This window comes from Trifolium pratense, linkage group LG3, assembly GCF_020283565.1.
Source record: "Trifolium pratense cultivar HEN17-A07 linkage group LG3, ARS_RC_1.1, whole genome shotgun sequence".
NCBI classification, from domain to species: Eukaryota; Viridiplantae; Streptophyta; class Magnoliopsida; order Fabales; family Fabaceae; genus Trifolium; species Trifolium pratense.
The window spans coordinates 2620451-2639043 of NC_060061.1; the positions used below are offsets into that span (position 1 = coordinate 2620451).

An 18593-nucleotide genomic window follows, 5' to 3' on the forward strand; every position below is an offset into this window, starting at 1 on the left:
TGAGACTTAAAGTTGTAGCTCCAATTATGCTATCAAGGAATTTGAATCAAAAATTAGGATTATGCAATGGAACAAGACTTATTATTACGAGATTGGGAAAACGTGCTCTTGAAGGAAAAATTATTTCATGAAGTAATATTGGTGATCAGGTTTTCATACCTAGATTTTCTCACCATCTGACGCGAGAATTCCTTTTAAATTTCAACGGAGACAATTTTCTATAATGATTTCTTTTGCAATGACTATTAATAAGAGTCAGGGACAATCATTAAAGAATGTTGGGATGTATCTTCCGTCGCCAGTGTTTTCACATGGTCAGTTGTATGTTGCAATTTCAAGAGTTACTTCTAGAAAAGGTTTAAAAATATTGATCATCGATGACGACAGTGAAGATACGACTAAGACTTCGAATGTGGTCTATAAGGAAGTCTATAAGACTATCGTTTAATGTTACTCAACTTTTTTCATATACCTTACATTATTGGAATTATCATATCTTATTTAATCATTATATAACTTTTAGGTAATCAGACCCATGCACCGCACGGATCGATGTTCTAGTTTAATTAATACTACTACCATATCATTTTTTATATTTAATTATTTAAAAAAAACTTAATTTTACCAACAGAGTACTGATATTTAACAAAATTTCAGTGTATCAAAGAACTTGTTTCTTATTAAAATTGTTCACCATTCACCAATCCTCAGTTGGTTCAGTGCTGATTGACGCTGAACTTGATAGAGAAGATCACGGTTCGATCTTCTGCAATTGCGATCAGAAGAGGGCTGAAACCACTTGATGTCAGAACTGGCCTCTGAACCAGATTAAACGGATGGTAAAAGAAAAAAAAAATTGTTCACCATTCTTTTATCTAATAATAAATGAGGATTCCTTTTAATAGTAATTTTATGGAGAAAAAAAAATCAAAATACCTCTTCTTTTTTTTGTTACAAACCAAAATACCACTCTTTTCACATGTTTTTTAGCCTTAAAAAAAGTTTGCATCCAGAGCATGTGACCTCTCCCAGACCCACCTTTATTTTCTATCGTTTTATACTATTATTAAATTTACTTTTATATATGGCTTGAAAGAGAGTTGCATTTTGGGAATGCGACCCTACTATAATAGTATTAATTAATAATTATTTTAAATATATATATAAAGGTTGAATTGAGCCATTAACATTTAGATTAAAGATGTTTATATTTAAGCTGATCCCGAAAAAAAAAATCACAAAATTAAAATATTATTGGATGTTAATGAATTCACTTTTATCAGTTTATGAAATTGTTTGGATAGGATTTCAAATTTATTTTTCTTTTTTATAAAGATATTTTAAAAAAATCAAACCAATACCACCCACATATATATTATGCTTATTTTTTATTAGTATGAGATTTTGCACTTATATTATTTGATGGTTGTAAATTTTTTAAGTGATATTTATCAGTTTAATTTAATCTGTATTTTTACTATTTCACAAGTTTCTAAAATAATAAAATGTTATTTGATATTATTCATTTTTATTATATTGAGTGAAACTTGTTTAGAATTGTGAAAAGAATCTTTGTACAACTTTAATTTGAATAAACCAAAAGTTTATTAATTCAATCTTTGGATTGATGCTATTTTTGTCTTAAACTCAATTCAAATTGCATCACGACACCCATTATTCCCATAATCCGCATTTTCTTCAAGTTTCTTGGTGTTCTATTCCTAACGTCGATTTTTTTCTTTAAGGGACCTATTCGGACTTTTTTTTCTTTAAGGGACCTATTTGGACCTTTTTTTCTTTAAGGGACCAATCTGAAACCAAAAATGTCTTTAAGGGACCATTTTATTAATTAAGCCTTTTTTATTTGTATGTATGTATAAACTATAAACTATAAATAAATAATGTCCATTCAAAAAATAAATAACCAGGAATAATAGATATAGAATGAGGGAAAAGTAGCTTGCAAGTTGTAAATCATCTAATGCATTATGCGTGACAACATTTAGTCGATAGGAACATTGTATATAATATCTTTGGACCAGAATATTTTCAATTAACATTTTTATTCTATCGTTTAAATTATCATATTAAAAAATGCAACCGCCTTGGATTACTGTAAATGGAAGGGCCAAAATATTTCAATTGAGAGTGCTCCACTTTGCAATTAAGAACTTAAGCTACTTTCAAATAACTGATTATCTCAAAAGTTTAAGCTGTTATGATAGAGTCACATCAATGATTTTATATTATTTCTAACACGTCCTCTCACGCAAGAGCCCATTTAGTCATAGAGGCTCTGATACCATGTCAAATAACTGATTATTCCAAAAATTTAAGCTGTTAGGATAAAGTCACATCCATAATTTTATATTATTTCTAACAACTACCTCCAATCAAGATTGATTTATGTCAAATCTCACAAGCAAACTCTTGTGAAAATTTACCTTAAGGCCCGAAACTTAATCAAAGAACAAGTTCGCCTTAATCGCTAAGATATACTAGTCCGAAGATTTTCCTACAACAACAAAGTATCATCAACAATTATAAATGAGACAACCTTAAACCATGCCCCTTCAGGCCTTCACCATACAAACTCCCAAAAAATTACAAACCTCTAATGTGTTGCATGATACAATTGAGGAACTTTTTTGGGGAAAGTTCCGTCTCAAACCTCGTCGCAAAGAAAATTCTTCGGTGTGGCTGTTGGAATTAACTTAATAATTTAATCTTATACATACTCTTAATAACAAAGATTAAATCTATAATCTTACTTTAGTGCGGAAGCTAAATAAACACAAGCATGTATATGAAACAGGATCTATGACATGTTGATTTATCAAGGATTATAGGAATACCTGGATAGATGAATCCACTTGATGAACTGACCTGAAATAGAATCGGATGACGAACACCCGTTGGCTTGTGGTTCTTCCTCAACCAGGACTCCTTATGCCTTTAGGACTCTTCTGATGGGGAGAAGAGTCAATATGCAGTGTGTCCGGTATATTGGGGACCATAGCCTATATATAGTGTGATGGCCAATTAGGGTTCCCATTATTCCGAAATGGGCCATCCTGACATCCACTCATATTGAGCCCATATCCAATTAATTAATTACTTAATTAATTCTAAATAGAAATCTAATTAGCCTTTTAACTTTATTTGATCACTTAATCAATTAAGGCTCCTAATTGATAAATAGCTAATATAATTATATAAAGATATTTGCCCACATAATATTATTGGAATATTGTAAAATATTCCAACAATCTCCCACTTGGGCTACATATCGTTATAATTATATCATTGTTCCTTAGGCGCGCATCCGAATGCTATTTATCTTTAGATTTCAACTTTACAATCTGGTCCATCTCATACACCAATAATGGGACCACCGCGGCTGTCGTCACTGACGTATAACGTGACGGAACCCCGACGACCACCACATCAATGTACTTGACGACATAGATCTGATATGGATGAGTGGCATGGAAATTTCATGCAATGTGATCTCTATATCATGCCTATTTCCAACTGGTCCAACTGAAAACTTTAGTGAGATCAAACTGAAATTTGCAAATTCAATATTTGCACAAAAGATACAGAACCGGTTATAATAATAATAACCTCAAACTTTATTTCTGCAGAAAACCTTAACAAAATCTGTATCAGTATCAAAACCAAAGTTAGAACATAACAAATTAGAGACTCCCACTAATCCAAGACATCCTTAGTGACAAAAATAATATGAAAGACCTTAGGTGTCACGTCTTTGATTAGTGAGTTAGCTAGCATAAACTTTATCTCTATATGTTCTATCATTCAACAACTACTAATAAGTCGACAAACTTTATAAAATAGTTGTTGAAACATTATCCGACTGACTTATGTCACAATATAACTTGAGTTGTCTTTCAAAAACTTTTACTTTATACAACCAAGTGACATAAATACTTACAGTCAGTTCTTGAGTTAAAATATCCATTATATATAGACATTCAAAAGGATCAGAGTCAAACATCCTGATGATCTCCAAATTGTTAGATCTCCGATATGTGAGCACAAATTATTGTTCTCTATAACAATCTTTATGGTTGCCTCATTTTAACAATTCAAATTTTGAATTGCTCAAGTACCTGCCAAATGATCTTATCGTATACACTATTTCCGGATGCGTATAAGTCAGATCATACATAAGTTTCTCAATGCTAAAGCATATGGGAAAATACTTTATTTTCTAAATTTCCAGATTTTCTTTTGGACAATGATTGAGACTAGACAGTCTCCCTTTATGATTAAGGCAATTCCTTAGTTTATTGACTTTCATGTCGAATTTACTTTCAACTTTATTGATACGACTCTTTTGTTATACCCGAATGATACATTGAGAATAATTTCTAAGTATCAAAATGCCTAATACAAAAGAAATGTGCTCAAGATCTTTTATCACTAAACTTTTGTTAGTGATTTCTTGATTTTGCACAACAATCATATATCACTGTTGACTAAATAAAATAAATTCGACACATTAAATTTAGAATATAAACATACTCCCACTGAACCTGTATAATCCACAACTCTCCATAATATACATCTCAAAAACTAAATGAGACAATCACCTTATGAGACTTTTGTGGTATCAATAATGAGACAACTTTCTTAACAAATTAATGGATTTCTTTTGTTTGCACATTATCTACTTTGTGTCTATTGACATAAAGTTTCATCTGATTGCACTTTATTGTGTTTCTTAATGTTGTCATTAAGAAACACTATCTTGATATCCATCTTATTTAGCTCCAAAAACTATAATAAGTAACAAGTGTCGTGACTGTCCTAATAGAGTTTTCAAAACAAAACGAACATGAATTCTCTTTTCAGTCAATACTTTATGACACTTCATACTTTAATTCTTGAAGGTATTGAGTTTGATCTTCATGAATTAATCTCTTAACTTAATTGAGAGAAAGAACACTAACAACCTTATGAGAACCCAAATTTACTATATAAATAGTAACTATATGAATTGATTTAGAATCAATTCTTTCTCACGCAATTTTGTTCTTTTACCATATCTCTCCCCCAAACTCAATATCTTCAAGAGACTTTGCAATTTCCGTCTCATAATGTTCATTAACATGGGACCAAAGTTTATATTTCTCAAAATTTTCAACAATTCTAGATTGTCATAAGTCATAACTGAATTTACTATAATAATATTTGTATTTAAAAAACAAATTGAATCTCTAGTTTAAAATAATAATAAAGAATTTAAAACATTAAAACAAAACTTAATTCACATGATGATTCACCAAATTGTCTCTTAAATACAAATATAATTTAATAACAAAAATCTAACAAATAGTTGAAAAACCATCAATCTTCACCGACTTATTTCCCCGCCAGATTGATGTGTCTTTCAACATCATTGAAATTTGTCAGTTTAGATCATAATTTCTTATTGTTCTTTATTTGCCTTTATCCTCTGAGGTATTTACATAATGAACACTATATTATTTTCTCTTGCTTCAATATTTTCTTCATTGCACACTTTATGAAATGATCTATTAAAGAATCATTTCTAACTTTAATAGTTATAAGACTAATTGTGCAAATAGAACACTATATGCTAAATTTTCGACAAAGTAACTTGATTGTCAAAATTATATCGCTTTAGCAAGATTAAATAGTTACCTAATGTGCTCTTGAGATTTCCTTGCTTAATAATCTGAATGAAATATTATCTCTCCGACGAGAGCTTATTTTTCGTTTTATTGCTTTAGAAGCACTTTAATTTAAGCAAAGAAAACATGACAAAAAATTATGTCATCTTAAATAATACCTCAAATGTCTCTGGAATTCAAAACTTTATGATCATGACCTATGTCATTCATAATATACTCGCCTTTTATACTTGAGTCTCACTTTAAAGTTACCGAATAGTGAGAGAATTTGAGTTTCTCCATCTTTACATAAGTTTAGATCCAAGAACACAGTGTTCTTCCTTTATTACTAAGCGCTAGAATTTATAGAGAACCAAAAAAAAAAAAATTAAAATTCTAACATGATTTTGCAGATACATAAACAATATCAGTTTATAGAGAACCAAAAAATTACTCACCAAAATACCTAATGCACCATTGATGTCAAGCCCTTAAAAATAACATCAATTGCTAGTGGTATTTTGTGACAATGATCAAACACTGACGATCAATATTGACAAACAATAAATCCTTATAATCGTCACATGTTTATCATTATAAGTGTAAATGTAATCCACTAAATACTTGTATGGATCTACACTAACACGACTTTATTAGGCATGTCAATAAATTAATATAGAGACATGCTCAACTTTATTTGTAAATTATAAGACGAACAAGATACCAAACGCACCATCAATCCCCAATCTTTGATTGTAAGAATTAACTGCAAGCGGTACTCTCAACGTAATGATCAAATGTTGGTAATAAGTCCTGTCAGATAATGTGCGCCTTTGACACCAACCATTACCCACATGGATAAACTTAATAATTACCACACATTTACCATCACAGGTATGTATATTATTCGGCCAAACTGTACGTCTTCCTTTTGGCCGACTGTAACAGCTCGCATGAATAATCTCATACTACATCTTTTATAATTTCAATTGAATCTAGTCTACGCACCGGAGGTTGCTTTAGGCAACTTTTTGTTTCGACAAATTCAATCAAAATTACTAGACAATTTAATAAATTGAATATATATGTATGTAATTATTCGACCGAACTGTGTCTACCTTTTGGTAGACCAAAATAGTTTGCATGAATAATTTTATACATCCTTATGTGATTCTAACTGAATCAAATCTACGCAACAGAGGTTACTTTTGCAACTTGTTGTTTCAACCAAGACAGTCAAAATCACCTGACAATTTATTAAATCAAATGAGAAAAGTCTTAAATTTACAAGATACTACTCACAAAATGTAGGCCATTTTCCTTATGATGTCACCTGATAATCACAAGATTAAACGACATCCCTTAATGTGAGAACAAACTCACAAGCAACATAAATTAGCATGAAATATATCCGAAGAGCATGATAAAAGAAAATTATTGTAGAAACTTAATAACAATTAACTCAAACATCATAATCATGCTATAAACCAAATATTTAATTTTAAATAAAATTAATCTTTATATATACCAAAGAATTTCATGCCACAATTCAATGATTCTTTAAATAAAGAAACAAATAATTTTATAATGATATTTCTAAAATAAAAAGAAAACAAAACTTTATATTCTATAAATAAACAAATAATTATAGAATTTATATTTTCCCAAAAATTTAAAGAATCAAAACTTTAATTTCTGTACATACCAAATTTGATCAAAATATTTTGAGAATCTTATAATTGCTATTTAACAGCAATTAATCTTATACAAAAATATATATGATAACCAAATATATATATATATATATACCAAATATTTATATGCCTTATTTCTCAAAATAAACTTTATGTGCAACATTAATGTGAATCCATTGAAGTTTCAAATCTGCAGACTTTATCGGATAGTGATTAAGGTAAAAGTGTCAAAGAAAAACTATTTTCAACCGACCGTACATAACACTGGATCTTTTGGATTTAAACATGGCCAAAAAGATTAAAATACTTAACTACCGAAAATTCAAAACAGGGCAAAAGGATTAAACTTTTCTTTACATCAATATCATAAAGGTTCCTAATTATTTCTGAATGTTAAATAAACCCAAAAAGAATTCAAGGTAGAAACCATATATAATTATGCCCCAAAAAAAAAAAAAAAAAACTTTCATCCAAGTAAGCCCAAAAAAAACCAAACCATATTATCCAGTTCTTAAGATTGAACAATTCTTAGTAGGTAAACTTAAACGAATGCAAAACTGCAAAAACTCTATATGCTTTAAATTCTCTTCATAACCTTTAGTATATCCTGAATTTTCTCTTCATAATTTATGCACAATAAACCAGAATGTGGCAAAGGCAATATAACGTTCCAAACCGAATGAACGTTACTCTAGCTTTTATTTATTTATTTATTTATTTTTTTATTTTTATTTTATTTTTATTTTTTAATTGCCATAATTATATAATGATCCTTAATTGGTTCAGTTCTGTACCGACTGAATAAAAAATCCAGAAGCATTATCACATGTGCATACATACACATATTTACGTTTCCAGCAAAGAAAATTAGAAAGCATTGATTCTTTCAAGCCACAACTCATTGATTTTGAGTATTACTATTAAAATAAATAATCAAAGAAAACTTACTTCAATCCCTACTAAAATATTGGTGTATCGCCCAAATACAAAACCACCGAAACTTTAATTCACCAAATCCAAATTAGGGTTCACGCAAAAAAAATTGGGGCAAAACATATCACACAAATAATTTAAGCAATCCCAATAAATCAAACATGAAGACCCGCTCTGATACCACTTGTTGGAATTAACTTAATAATTTAATCTTATACATACTCTTAATAACAAAGATTAAATCTATAATCTTACTTTAGTGCGGAAGCTAAATAAACACAAGCATGTATATGAAACAGGATCTACGACATGTTGATTTATCAAGGATTATAGGAATACCTGGATAGATGAATCCACTTGATGAACTGACCTGAAATAGAATCGGATGACGAACACCCGTTGGCTTGTGGTTCTTCCTCAACCAGGACTCCTTATGCCTTTAGGACTCTTCTGATGGGGAGAAGAGTCAATATGCAGTGTGTCCGGTATATTGGGGACCATAGCCTATATATAGTGTGATGGCCAATTAGGGTTCCCATTATTCCGAAATGGGCCATCCTGACATCCACTCATATTGAGCCCATATCCAATTAATTAATTACTTAATTAATTCTAAATAGAAATCTAATTAGCCTTTTAACTTTATTTGATCACTTAATCAATTAAGGCTCCTAATTGATAAATAGCTAATATAATTATATAAAGATATTTCCCCACATAATATTATTGGAATATTGTAAAATATTCCAACAGTGGCTACTATTAATAAGCAAAGAAGCACTGGTCATGCTAATACATTAGGTTATTCTATTTAGTCAAACTCATTATTATAAAATTGACTTATAAAATTATGAATATTATTTTCTATAAAGAGAACCTAATTTTGCACATCAAAATTGTGATGTCAAATATAGTGTTATTTAATTTTTGTTTATATTTTTAAAATATGTATAAATTATGAAATGTAAAAAGAAGAGCAAAAGGAATATATACAGTATTATTAAACATAACATGATTGTATTTTGATATTAAAATTATACAATTATCTTGTAAGCTCATTCCAAACTTTAAATTTAGTATTTATTTTTTGTTAAAAACTTCATCTTTATTTTATGTGTGGATTGAAAAAAAATTCAATAACCTAAACAATCCTCAATTCATTCTTTTTTACAAAATTAATTATTTTTATTAGTGGCACAATAAAATACAAATTATTTATTGTTATTAGTGGCGCAATAAAATTAATTTACCTCAGTTGGCAGTGACATTGCATTCAGGGCCGGCCCTGTGGGTGTGCAAGGTGAGCCACCGCGCAGGGCCTCAAACATTTAGGGGCCTCCGATCGTTTATATCGGTTTATTAAAAAATTTATATATGTAAAAAAAATTAATGACTTTGTTACTACAAAAAATATTTTATTAATCAAGAAAAAGAAAATTTAATAGACACACTCTTAATTTTATAAGTAACTTGCGGTTGATTGTAAAAAACGAAGCAACATTACAAAAAAGTTTTTTTTATGTAAAGTTGATAATGATAATAGATTGAAGATGTATATTTTAATGTTATTGATTAAAATATGTCAGTTTTACATGTTATTTACTATGATGACTATTTTTTATATTATTTACAATTTAAATAGAGAATGACTTTTTTTAAAAAAAAAATTATATTTTTATTAAAGATCCATTTTTAATTTTCAAACAGGACCTCCAAATACTCGGGACCGGCCCTGATTGCATTATATATGCAGGGCCCGATATTCGAGTTCCGGACATATTCATCTTAAAGATGACATTTCTAGCCACGAGGCTAGTTGACAAAAAGAAAGTAAAAAATTTACCTAAAGAATTACTATTATTTTCCTCCATATGTATTGAAAACTAACACCCCGCCTAAATTGAATTTCGTAGCCAAAATTGTGTTATCTTTTGATTCTATCTTTTCCAATATAGCTAGCTAGTAGCTAGTCTCAACTTCAAAGGTTTGAAATTTCAATTTTAATTGTTGGTCCTTTGAGACTTTTAAGTTTTGAATTCTTAGAAGTGTCCATTTTATACCTTTTGAAGTAAAATAATCTCTTGCGAGCAAATGACTCTCTTATATCCAAATTTATTCTGATATATTATAATGTAGATAATTTTAGCTTTTGAGTTTAGCCGTAAAAGTAAAGTTGATTTGTCCTGGGGCCTCCATAATCAATTATACTGTCTCTATCAATGCATAACTTTGATTATGAATATTTTTAATTGTCTATGAGTAAAAATTATAGAAATTTGATATTTCGAAAATACTCGTTTAAACAAATCAAACTAGATCTTACATGATAATATTTACATTTATAAATTTTTAGAAAAATATGGTCAAAAAAGTACATTAGGATTAAGATTTGTCTAATTTCCCTCACAATTCTTCATCCCATTGAATTGAATAAACCTGCTGAATAATATTTTGACATAAATGCAGTTTTGTTTTTTATATCTTATTAAATATATAATTTTTATTATATTTTACTTTTTACAATTTTAATCCCGTCACTTTTTTTTGACAAACCCCCTCATTTTTTTAAAATTGAGAATCTTTATGTTTTTCACCTTGTTAAAATAGGCGTTCTTCTTATTGTTGGAATTTTGTAATGACGGACGAATTGTTAACGTAGGTTCAAACCGATTCAACTGAAATGGCACCATCGTCTTTTTAAATGTCAAATAATCAATTGATTTCTTAAAGCTCCCATTTCTAGATTACAAAGAAGACGAAGGAGGGACTCAAGAACGGGGGACTCAAATTAGGGTTACAAAATCCTATTTGATGAAGCTCTCATTTCTTTTTTTTTTTTGGTCAAAATAACGTTTGCTTTGATTTGATTGATTCTAGATTATATAATTTGGATTTAGACATCTAAACCTAATCCATTGGAACATAGGCCCCTAGTTGCAATGGAGTGGATAGATGGCAAAATGGGAAAATTGTTCCCTATAATACCCCTCAAATTTCGATTATAGTCAACCCCTTCTTTTTTGCTATTGACCTAGTTGCCAACACATGCTTCAATAAACACACACATAAGGCCAGGAAAAAGGAGGAAATGTAGGGAGTTTAGTTCGAATATGAAAATTCATATAAAACTACGGTTAGATCACTAGTTGTAACAATGAAGACAAACCTATGCATTTTAATTCTCTTAAAATATCTTTAATTCTAATAAACTAAATTTGGTTAAATAAATTTTTAGTTCTTATTAATACAACACAATTCATTTTAGACTCTTTAATTTTTTTTCAAATAATGGTAATTCGAATATAATTTATTTGCATTTTTATTTCTGTTTTTAAGTCACTAATAATGTTTTAAAGTAGCTCATAATAGTTATAGTATTAATAAAAAATATACTGTATTTGAAAAAAGATTAATAAATATAAATATATCTATAAATTTGCAAGGATTTTAAGGACAATTTTTTAATTATAGAAAACCTTATAATTAAAATAGAGATTTTTTTCATATATAGTGACAATGTTTTGATGCAGCTGTCTTCAAAAAACAAAAAAACAAAACAAATGTTTTGATGCAGCTGGCATGACTCCAAATCTCCAACGGTGCTGGATCGCTCAGGATTGGGTGTTACAACCACCAAAGCATGTGATGAATCATCCATTATCCTATATACTCATTCCGTGACAATATATAAGTAAAAATTATCTTTTTAAGTTCATTGCATATTTAATATATCTGATCTATATTATAAGTCAGATACATTAATTATGCAATGAATCTGAAAAGGTGATTTTGCTTATATATTGTCATAGAGAATATGAGGCATGAGAGAATATTTGAAACAGTGATTCTCCATGGCTGTTTTGAAACTTTTTCTGGATCGCACATTTGTATAAGTGGATATAAAATTGTGTTTATTAAAATAATTTATAAAAATAAATAAAATTTTATGTGTTATTAGTTTATTAGCTTGTCAGGATAACTAATGAAAAAACAATTTATAATTTTTGTTGGTGAGAACTTATGAAATTAATATAAAAATTTATTTGTTGCACATAAACTATTTTTTACAAATTTAAAAATAAGTCAATTCAAATGAACTACAATAATATTTTGAATTATTGTGTTGTACTTTTTTTTTTGTACAACTTTGTGCATTACTTCACTACAAGAATTTGCGGCGGCCAAAAGTGGCCGGAAAGGAGCATTTGTGGCGGTTTTAAGTTCGTTAGATAATTGGTTGTTGGAAACTATAGTGGCGGTTTTAAGTCCGTCGGATAATTGGTTCTTGGAAAGGAGCATTCGCGTCAGGTTTTACAATTTTTTTTTCCATTTTTTATTACTGTCGGCCCAAAGCCACCGCAAACGTCGCATAATTTTTATTTTTTATGAATATAATTTATTTTTATATGTTTATTTCTTTTTTAAATTTAAATATTTATTTCAAATGTTTTATTTCAACAAATAATATTATAATCAAATAAAAAAAATTATATCTTTTTAAAACACCTTAATAATAAATTAAACAATGATTCAAATAAGTTTAAATATTACAAATATTAGGAAATGAGTATTTTTTTAACCAAATTAGCAAATAAATGCCACAAAGGTGCCAATTTCAGTAAGCTTTTTGCGACAGTTTTAAATAGCTTATGCGCCAATTTTTAAACACTTCAAAATCATATGGATATTTTAAAATAATTTGAACAATTAATGGATATATGTGTAATTGAACACTTGAAAGTTATGGTTAATTAAATTTTAAATCGTGGTTAATTTTTATTGGATGATTAATGATTAGTTGTTAAACCTTGTTCCGAGGACAAGGTTTTGGAAAAATAGATAATTGTGACGAGGGAACGCAATGTGATGATTATGGAAGAACTCGCTACACCATGGAATGATGCTTCGGTGGACAATATAATGAAGAACAAGCTGGAAACAACTTGGGATCTAAAGGGAGGCTTTGATCTTATGGATATTGGGATATTTTTCTTTTTTGTGTTTCTATGATAATTGATACGAAGTTTTCATCGCCGTTAGCGATGACTAATCTACTTCGATCGGAGAACTTGTGGGGCACACAAGGTATTCTCTCCTCCCAACCGAATTTTCTTCATACACATGATTTCTCCATACGCATGCGCCAGCAATTAAACTCATGATCACATGTTTAAGGGGACTAAACCTTTATTAACACTTGGAACAATTTATTATTGATGGGAATTCTTTTAACATGACTAAATTTGACGCCGAAGAAGATAAATAAACAAAAGGTGATCAATAATGGACCGTGGAAGATATGTGACCACTATTTGAACCAACATTTAATGCCACGACAACAACTAACAATGGTATGAATTCATATTCCAAGGCTTAACCTCGTTTATTATTTCTAAAATAATAAAATCCATCACTAAAAAATCAATAATAACCTTCATGTTAACTTACATCTCAAACCAACAAAAGATTTTAATGTCTAACCAACTATGAATTAATCCAAGTAGTAAATAATTTGAACCCCTTACGTAGTTGAACATAATTTCTCGTTGACTCTTACATATAAATTGTGTCTCAAAGGTTTCCGACAAAGATTAATCACCATTAAACATCGATAAAAAATTTATACTTATTTCATGATATAAAAAAAAAAAAAAAAAAAAAAAAAAAAAAAAAACTTACATCTCAAACATCAAAAGTTTTCCTCCACAATTGGTAAATACTAAAAACTAGGACAAAACATGAATATAGGACTTTCCACAAGCGATGTAATAATAATAAAGTCGAATGAGTGATGAATTCACGTGTCAACCCCCATATATACACAGTTCTTTGTGGATAGTTAAGTACTACCTAAAAACTGGTAAGTGAACATCAGAACATGTACTAGTTGGGTCCTTTGTTACTACTTTCATCTATATATATTCGACAGTACAAACAAGTTGTTATGCATGTTATCATAATAATCATCACTTCATCAATATGGTAGTGAAAGTTTATGGTTCAATAAGGGCAGCATGCCCTCAAAGGGTGTTGGTTTGCCTCATAGAGAAAGGGATAGAATTTGAAGTTGTTCATGTTGATCTTGATAAAGGAGAGCAAAAACAACCTCAATTCCTTCTCCTCCAGGTAGTATATATAGTGATTGTATAAATATGTGTATTTTGATGGTTTAGTATGGATTATTAGTATAGAATTGTATGATCAAAGATTAACTCATATATGTTCCTGTGAGTTTAGCTCAGTTGATGGTGGCATCGAATTATATATGCAGGAGGCGGAATTCGAACCCCAGAAACTTCACTTGTTCACTCATACATGGAAACAAACAAAATATTTAACTCATTTTTGCAATATGTTGATTTTCTTTAGTGTTGATTTTTTAGCCAAATTAGTCTCATATACGGGAGAGAGTTTCTATCAATATGTTGTTGATTTTAAGCAAGTAATTAGGGATTAATTTCATCTCTGGCTGTTGAATATTGAAAACAAAAAATTGCAATAAATCTTTTGTATCTATATCGTGTTTCATGAAAATTTATTGTATAAGACGTCTTCACGTATTGTATTTCGTTTCGAGAGATATATCAGCAACATTATGGTTGTGGTCATTCCGAAACTTTTTTAAGAGATAATAGAACTAAGATATATCTTTTTGATGAGAGGTTGACTCGATCATCAGAAGAAGAATTACACAAAAATCAATTAATAAAAGAATCAAAAAAGCTTTTATTGTGTCACTTAAAAATTAGGATTACTCCAAAACAATAAAACATCTATCCAAAAATTACCTATGTCCTTAAATATAAGATATTGTTAAAAAAAAAATAATTTAAGAGAAGGTAATCAAGGTGTTGATCTGCTTGTTAAGATGGGATCGTCTGGCGAGGATAAGCTTCACATTTGGCATGATGCCTTGAGAAATGGCTACTTGAGAGAGTAGTTTTTATTTTTCTTTCCCTTTTTGCTTTCTTTTTCTATTTAACCAAACAAAAAATCATATATCTAGGAAAGGAAGTATTTATAATAGCTTGAGTTTAATGCCAATATTGATAAATAATGGGAGTTATATTTTCTTTTTTGCAGCCCTTTGGTCAAGTTCCAGTTGTTGAAGATGGTGATTTCAGACTCTTTGGTAAGAAAACAGCAGAAAATAATATTAATTCTCTATTTTTTATAGTTAGAATTTATCCTTAATTGATAACCCAACAAATTGCTCAATGTCATTTTAAAATTTGTGCAGAATCAAGGGCTATTGTAAGGTACTATGCAGCAAAGTATGCAGACCAAGGTCCTGACCTACTTGGTACAACTCTAGAAGAGAAAGCATTGGTTGATCAATGGCTTGAAGTTGAAGCTCACAATTTCAATGATTTATGTTTCAATATCATGTTTAATCTTGTAATTCTACCAAGGATGGGAAAAACTGGAGACATTGCTTTAGCTCATATTTGTGAACAAAAGCTAGAGAAAGTACTTGATGTGTATGAAACTAGGCTCTCTAAAAGCACTTATCTTGCTGGTGATAAGTTCACATTGGCTGATCTTACCCTTTTACCTGGAATTGAACATCTTATTGAGGGTGCAAAATTGGGACATTTGATTAGTGACAGGAAGTATGTGAATGCTTGGTGGAAGAAAATTTCAAGTAGGCCATCTTGGAAGAAATTAAAGGAATTAGTTAAGTAAAATGGAGAATGTGTCACTCATGAAAGGAAAACAGTGAAAATTATGTTTGGTTATTTTTGCATTATTTTAATTGGCTAAGTATATGACCTGTTTATGATTATGTAATTTTACCATATAATAATTGTTTACGATCAAAATAAACTTGTAAACATTAGTGTCTAATTGTGTTTTTGTTAACTTTATCAACATTGTAAGACCATTATTTTCTAGTGTTTTTCAATAACAAAATGATGGTTAAATTGCAATGGAAATGGCAATGGAAATAAGAACATTTCTTTTGAACATTGTTTTTTCATGGAAAGAAGCTTAATGCATTTCATTCTAAAAATAATTCAATACAAATTCATAGTAACACAAAGCTAATAACCTCTTAGATCCATAATAACACAACTAAATACAATTCATATATAACTTCAAATACTCTTATAACTTCCTCCTTGCAATGCTTAGGGTTCCATCAAGTTTCTTCGCATAGGCTTAAACAAAACAGCAATTCTTTTGAGCATTGTCAAATATAACACAACTAGCAAACAATTTTTCAAGTGATGGCAACATTAATTAACATCATTTAATGAATCATCTCCTATTATATGCAAAGAACTTCTCCAATTTATATTTTGAGAATCAGCATCAAATTCATGACATTTTATGCAAAGGCCACTTTTAGCTTCTCACTTCTTTAGCACCTCATAGTTCAATTACGTATTATGTAAAGTAAAACATAATTAGTTTGAGTCACAGAATCCATTTAAGTACCAAATAGTTTAACTTGTATGAGGAATCACTATTTTTAGAGGTTTGGTAAAATATAGGTAGTAAATTACTAATAGAAAATCATTCAGTTCTAGAAATGAACAAGATTGAATATGATAAATGTAAAAGACAAGCCAAACTTGCCATCCACACAGAAAGTGGAGCAAGCATTAAACATCTGTTTATTGATATATGGAGAATTACATTCTCTAGTAATAGGATATAGTCATTGCTAAAATTAACAACTCTAGTGTCATATACCCTTTACTTATCCTCCATGATTAATTATCTGATCAAGGGAAACTTAAAAAAACATTAGAAATTTACAACAACTAAGTATAAAACACTTTTAAGTCAGCCAATTATATAGTAGTGCACAAGTAAGACATATCTTGCAATATTATAAAATCAAATGAGAAACAATTGACTTATGGATCAAGTTCAAAGTCACCATGTGCATGGAGCTAGACATGTTTGATTGTACACATTAGTTATTTAAAAACTTATACAGATTGTAAAGATGGATCAGATTATTTGGCTAGATTTCTCTAATGAGAAACAAAATTCGCACAGATATTTCAGCTTCGATCATCTGGGGAAATTATCATCATATCCATCTTACAATGGAATCATATAATAAGCAATCACATAAAAACAAATAAAGCAGTAAATACTTCACTCACAAAACAGAACATTCAAACATTTAAATATTTTATCATAAATATACATTTTAAGAATGAAAATTGGATCAGATTATTTGGCTTGATTTCTCAAAAAAGAGAAAAAAAATTCGCACAGTTATTTCAGCTTCGATCATCTGGGGAAATAATCATCACATCCAACTCACAATGACAATTATGATATGACTATAGCATTAACAACACCTAAAACAGATTAATATGTTCACAAATTATACATACATTATTCAAACATGTTATTCATTCATCACAAAATTAGATTAAAACATGAAAAATAATGAAAACAAACACTTCATAATTCAATAATGGATCAGATTATTTGGCTTGATTTCTCAAAAAGAGAAACAAAATTCGCACAGTATCATCAGTTTCGATCACCTGGGGAAATAATCATCAAATCCATCTTACTATACATCTTATAGTCAAACTCAATAACTAACATCAACAATACACAAATAATATGCAAACATTAAACAAATTAAACCAAATTATAAATTTCTAGCAAAAGTGGATCAGATTATTTGGCTTGATTTCTCCGAAGAGAAACAAAATTCGCACAGAATCTTCAGTTTCGATCGTATGGGGAAATAATCATCACATCCATATAACACTGAAACTAATCATTTAAATCTGGATTCCGCAACAGAAAAATTAACACATGATACTAAATACTAAAATTAATACGCAAAATTGAATATGAATTACATAGAATTTTCCTACTCTGCAATAGGAACTGAAATGAAAACAAAACAGTGCACAAAAAAATTGCAGAAAAGGGATTGCTGTTGCGTCAGCTCATACTCAAAGCTCACAAGATTTAGAGCAGTGGTAATCAGTATTTTGACGCATGAATTGAAAAAGAATAAGACAGACACAAAAAGAATTAAGCAAACCCTAAATCAAATACAGTGTAAACAAAAAAAGTAAAGTTTGGGAGAGAAGAAGTGAGACAATGAGAGATGTGAGGGGCGAATTGTGTTTATAAAGGGGATATGAGAAAGAAAGAACAGTGCGGCCGATGAAACCCTAATTTGAGCAAGAAACTCATATGTTAGCCTTTGTTGAAGGTTGGATTGGATCGGCCCATATAGGATATATAATCCAAATGGGCTAACATTAAAGTTGAAATGAATAATAGTTTTCATACAAGTATACCATCGATTAAA

The 18593-nt window shown here is 29.4% G+C and overlaps 1 protein-coding gene and 4 non-coding genes across 5 annotated transcripts; 1 reads left to right on the forward strand and 4 right to left on the reverse strand.

Moving 5' to 3' along the window:
* Positions 1-14009: 14009 nt before the first annotated feature.
* On the forward strand, positions 14010-16162 carry LOC123916737 (glutathione S-transferase F11-like). Its single transcript, XM_045968257.1, has 3 exons — positions 14010-14416; positions 15374-15422; positions 15531-16162. The coding sequence occupies exons 1-3, from the start codon at positions 14270-14272 to the stop codon at positions 15974-15976; spliced, it is 642 nt and encodes a 213-aa protein (XP_045824213.1). The 5' UTR covers positions 14010-14269; the 3' UTR covers positions 15977-16162.
* A 1087-nt stretch (positions 16163-17249) lies between these two features.
* Positions 17250-17346, reverse strand: LOC123919197. Its single transcript, XR_006813109.1, has one exon. It is a non-coding gene; the product is annotated as a small nucleolar RNA Z103 (small nucleolar RNA).
* Positions 17347-17472: 126 nt separating this feature from the next.
* Positions 17473-17571, reverse strand: LOC123919192. The gene has a single exon (XR_006813104.1). It is a non-coding gene; the product is annotated as a small nucleolar RNA Z103 (small nucleolar RNA).
* Positions 17572-17732: 161 nt separating this feature from the next.
* On the reverse strand, positions 17733-17830 carry LOC123919194. Its single transcript, XR_006813106.1, has one exon. It is a non-coding gene; the product is annotated as a small nucleolar RNA Z103 (small nucleolar RNA).
* Positions 17831-17934: 104 nt separating this feature from the next.
* LOC123919196 lies at positions 17935-18031 on the reverse strand. The gene has a single exon (XR_006813108.1). It is a non-coding gene; the product is annotated as a small nucleolar RNA Z103 (small nucleolar RNA).
* Between the last annotated feature and the right edge of the window lie 562 nt (positions 18032-18593).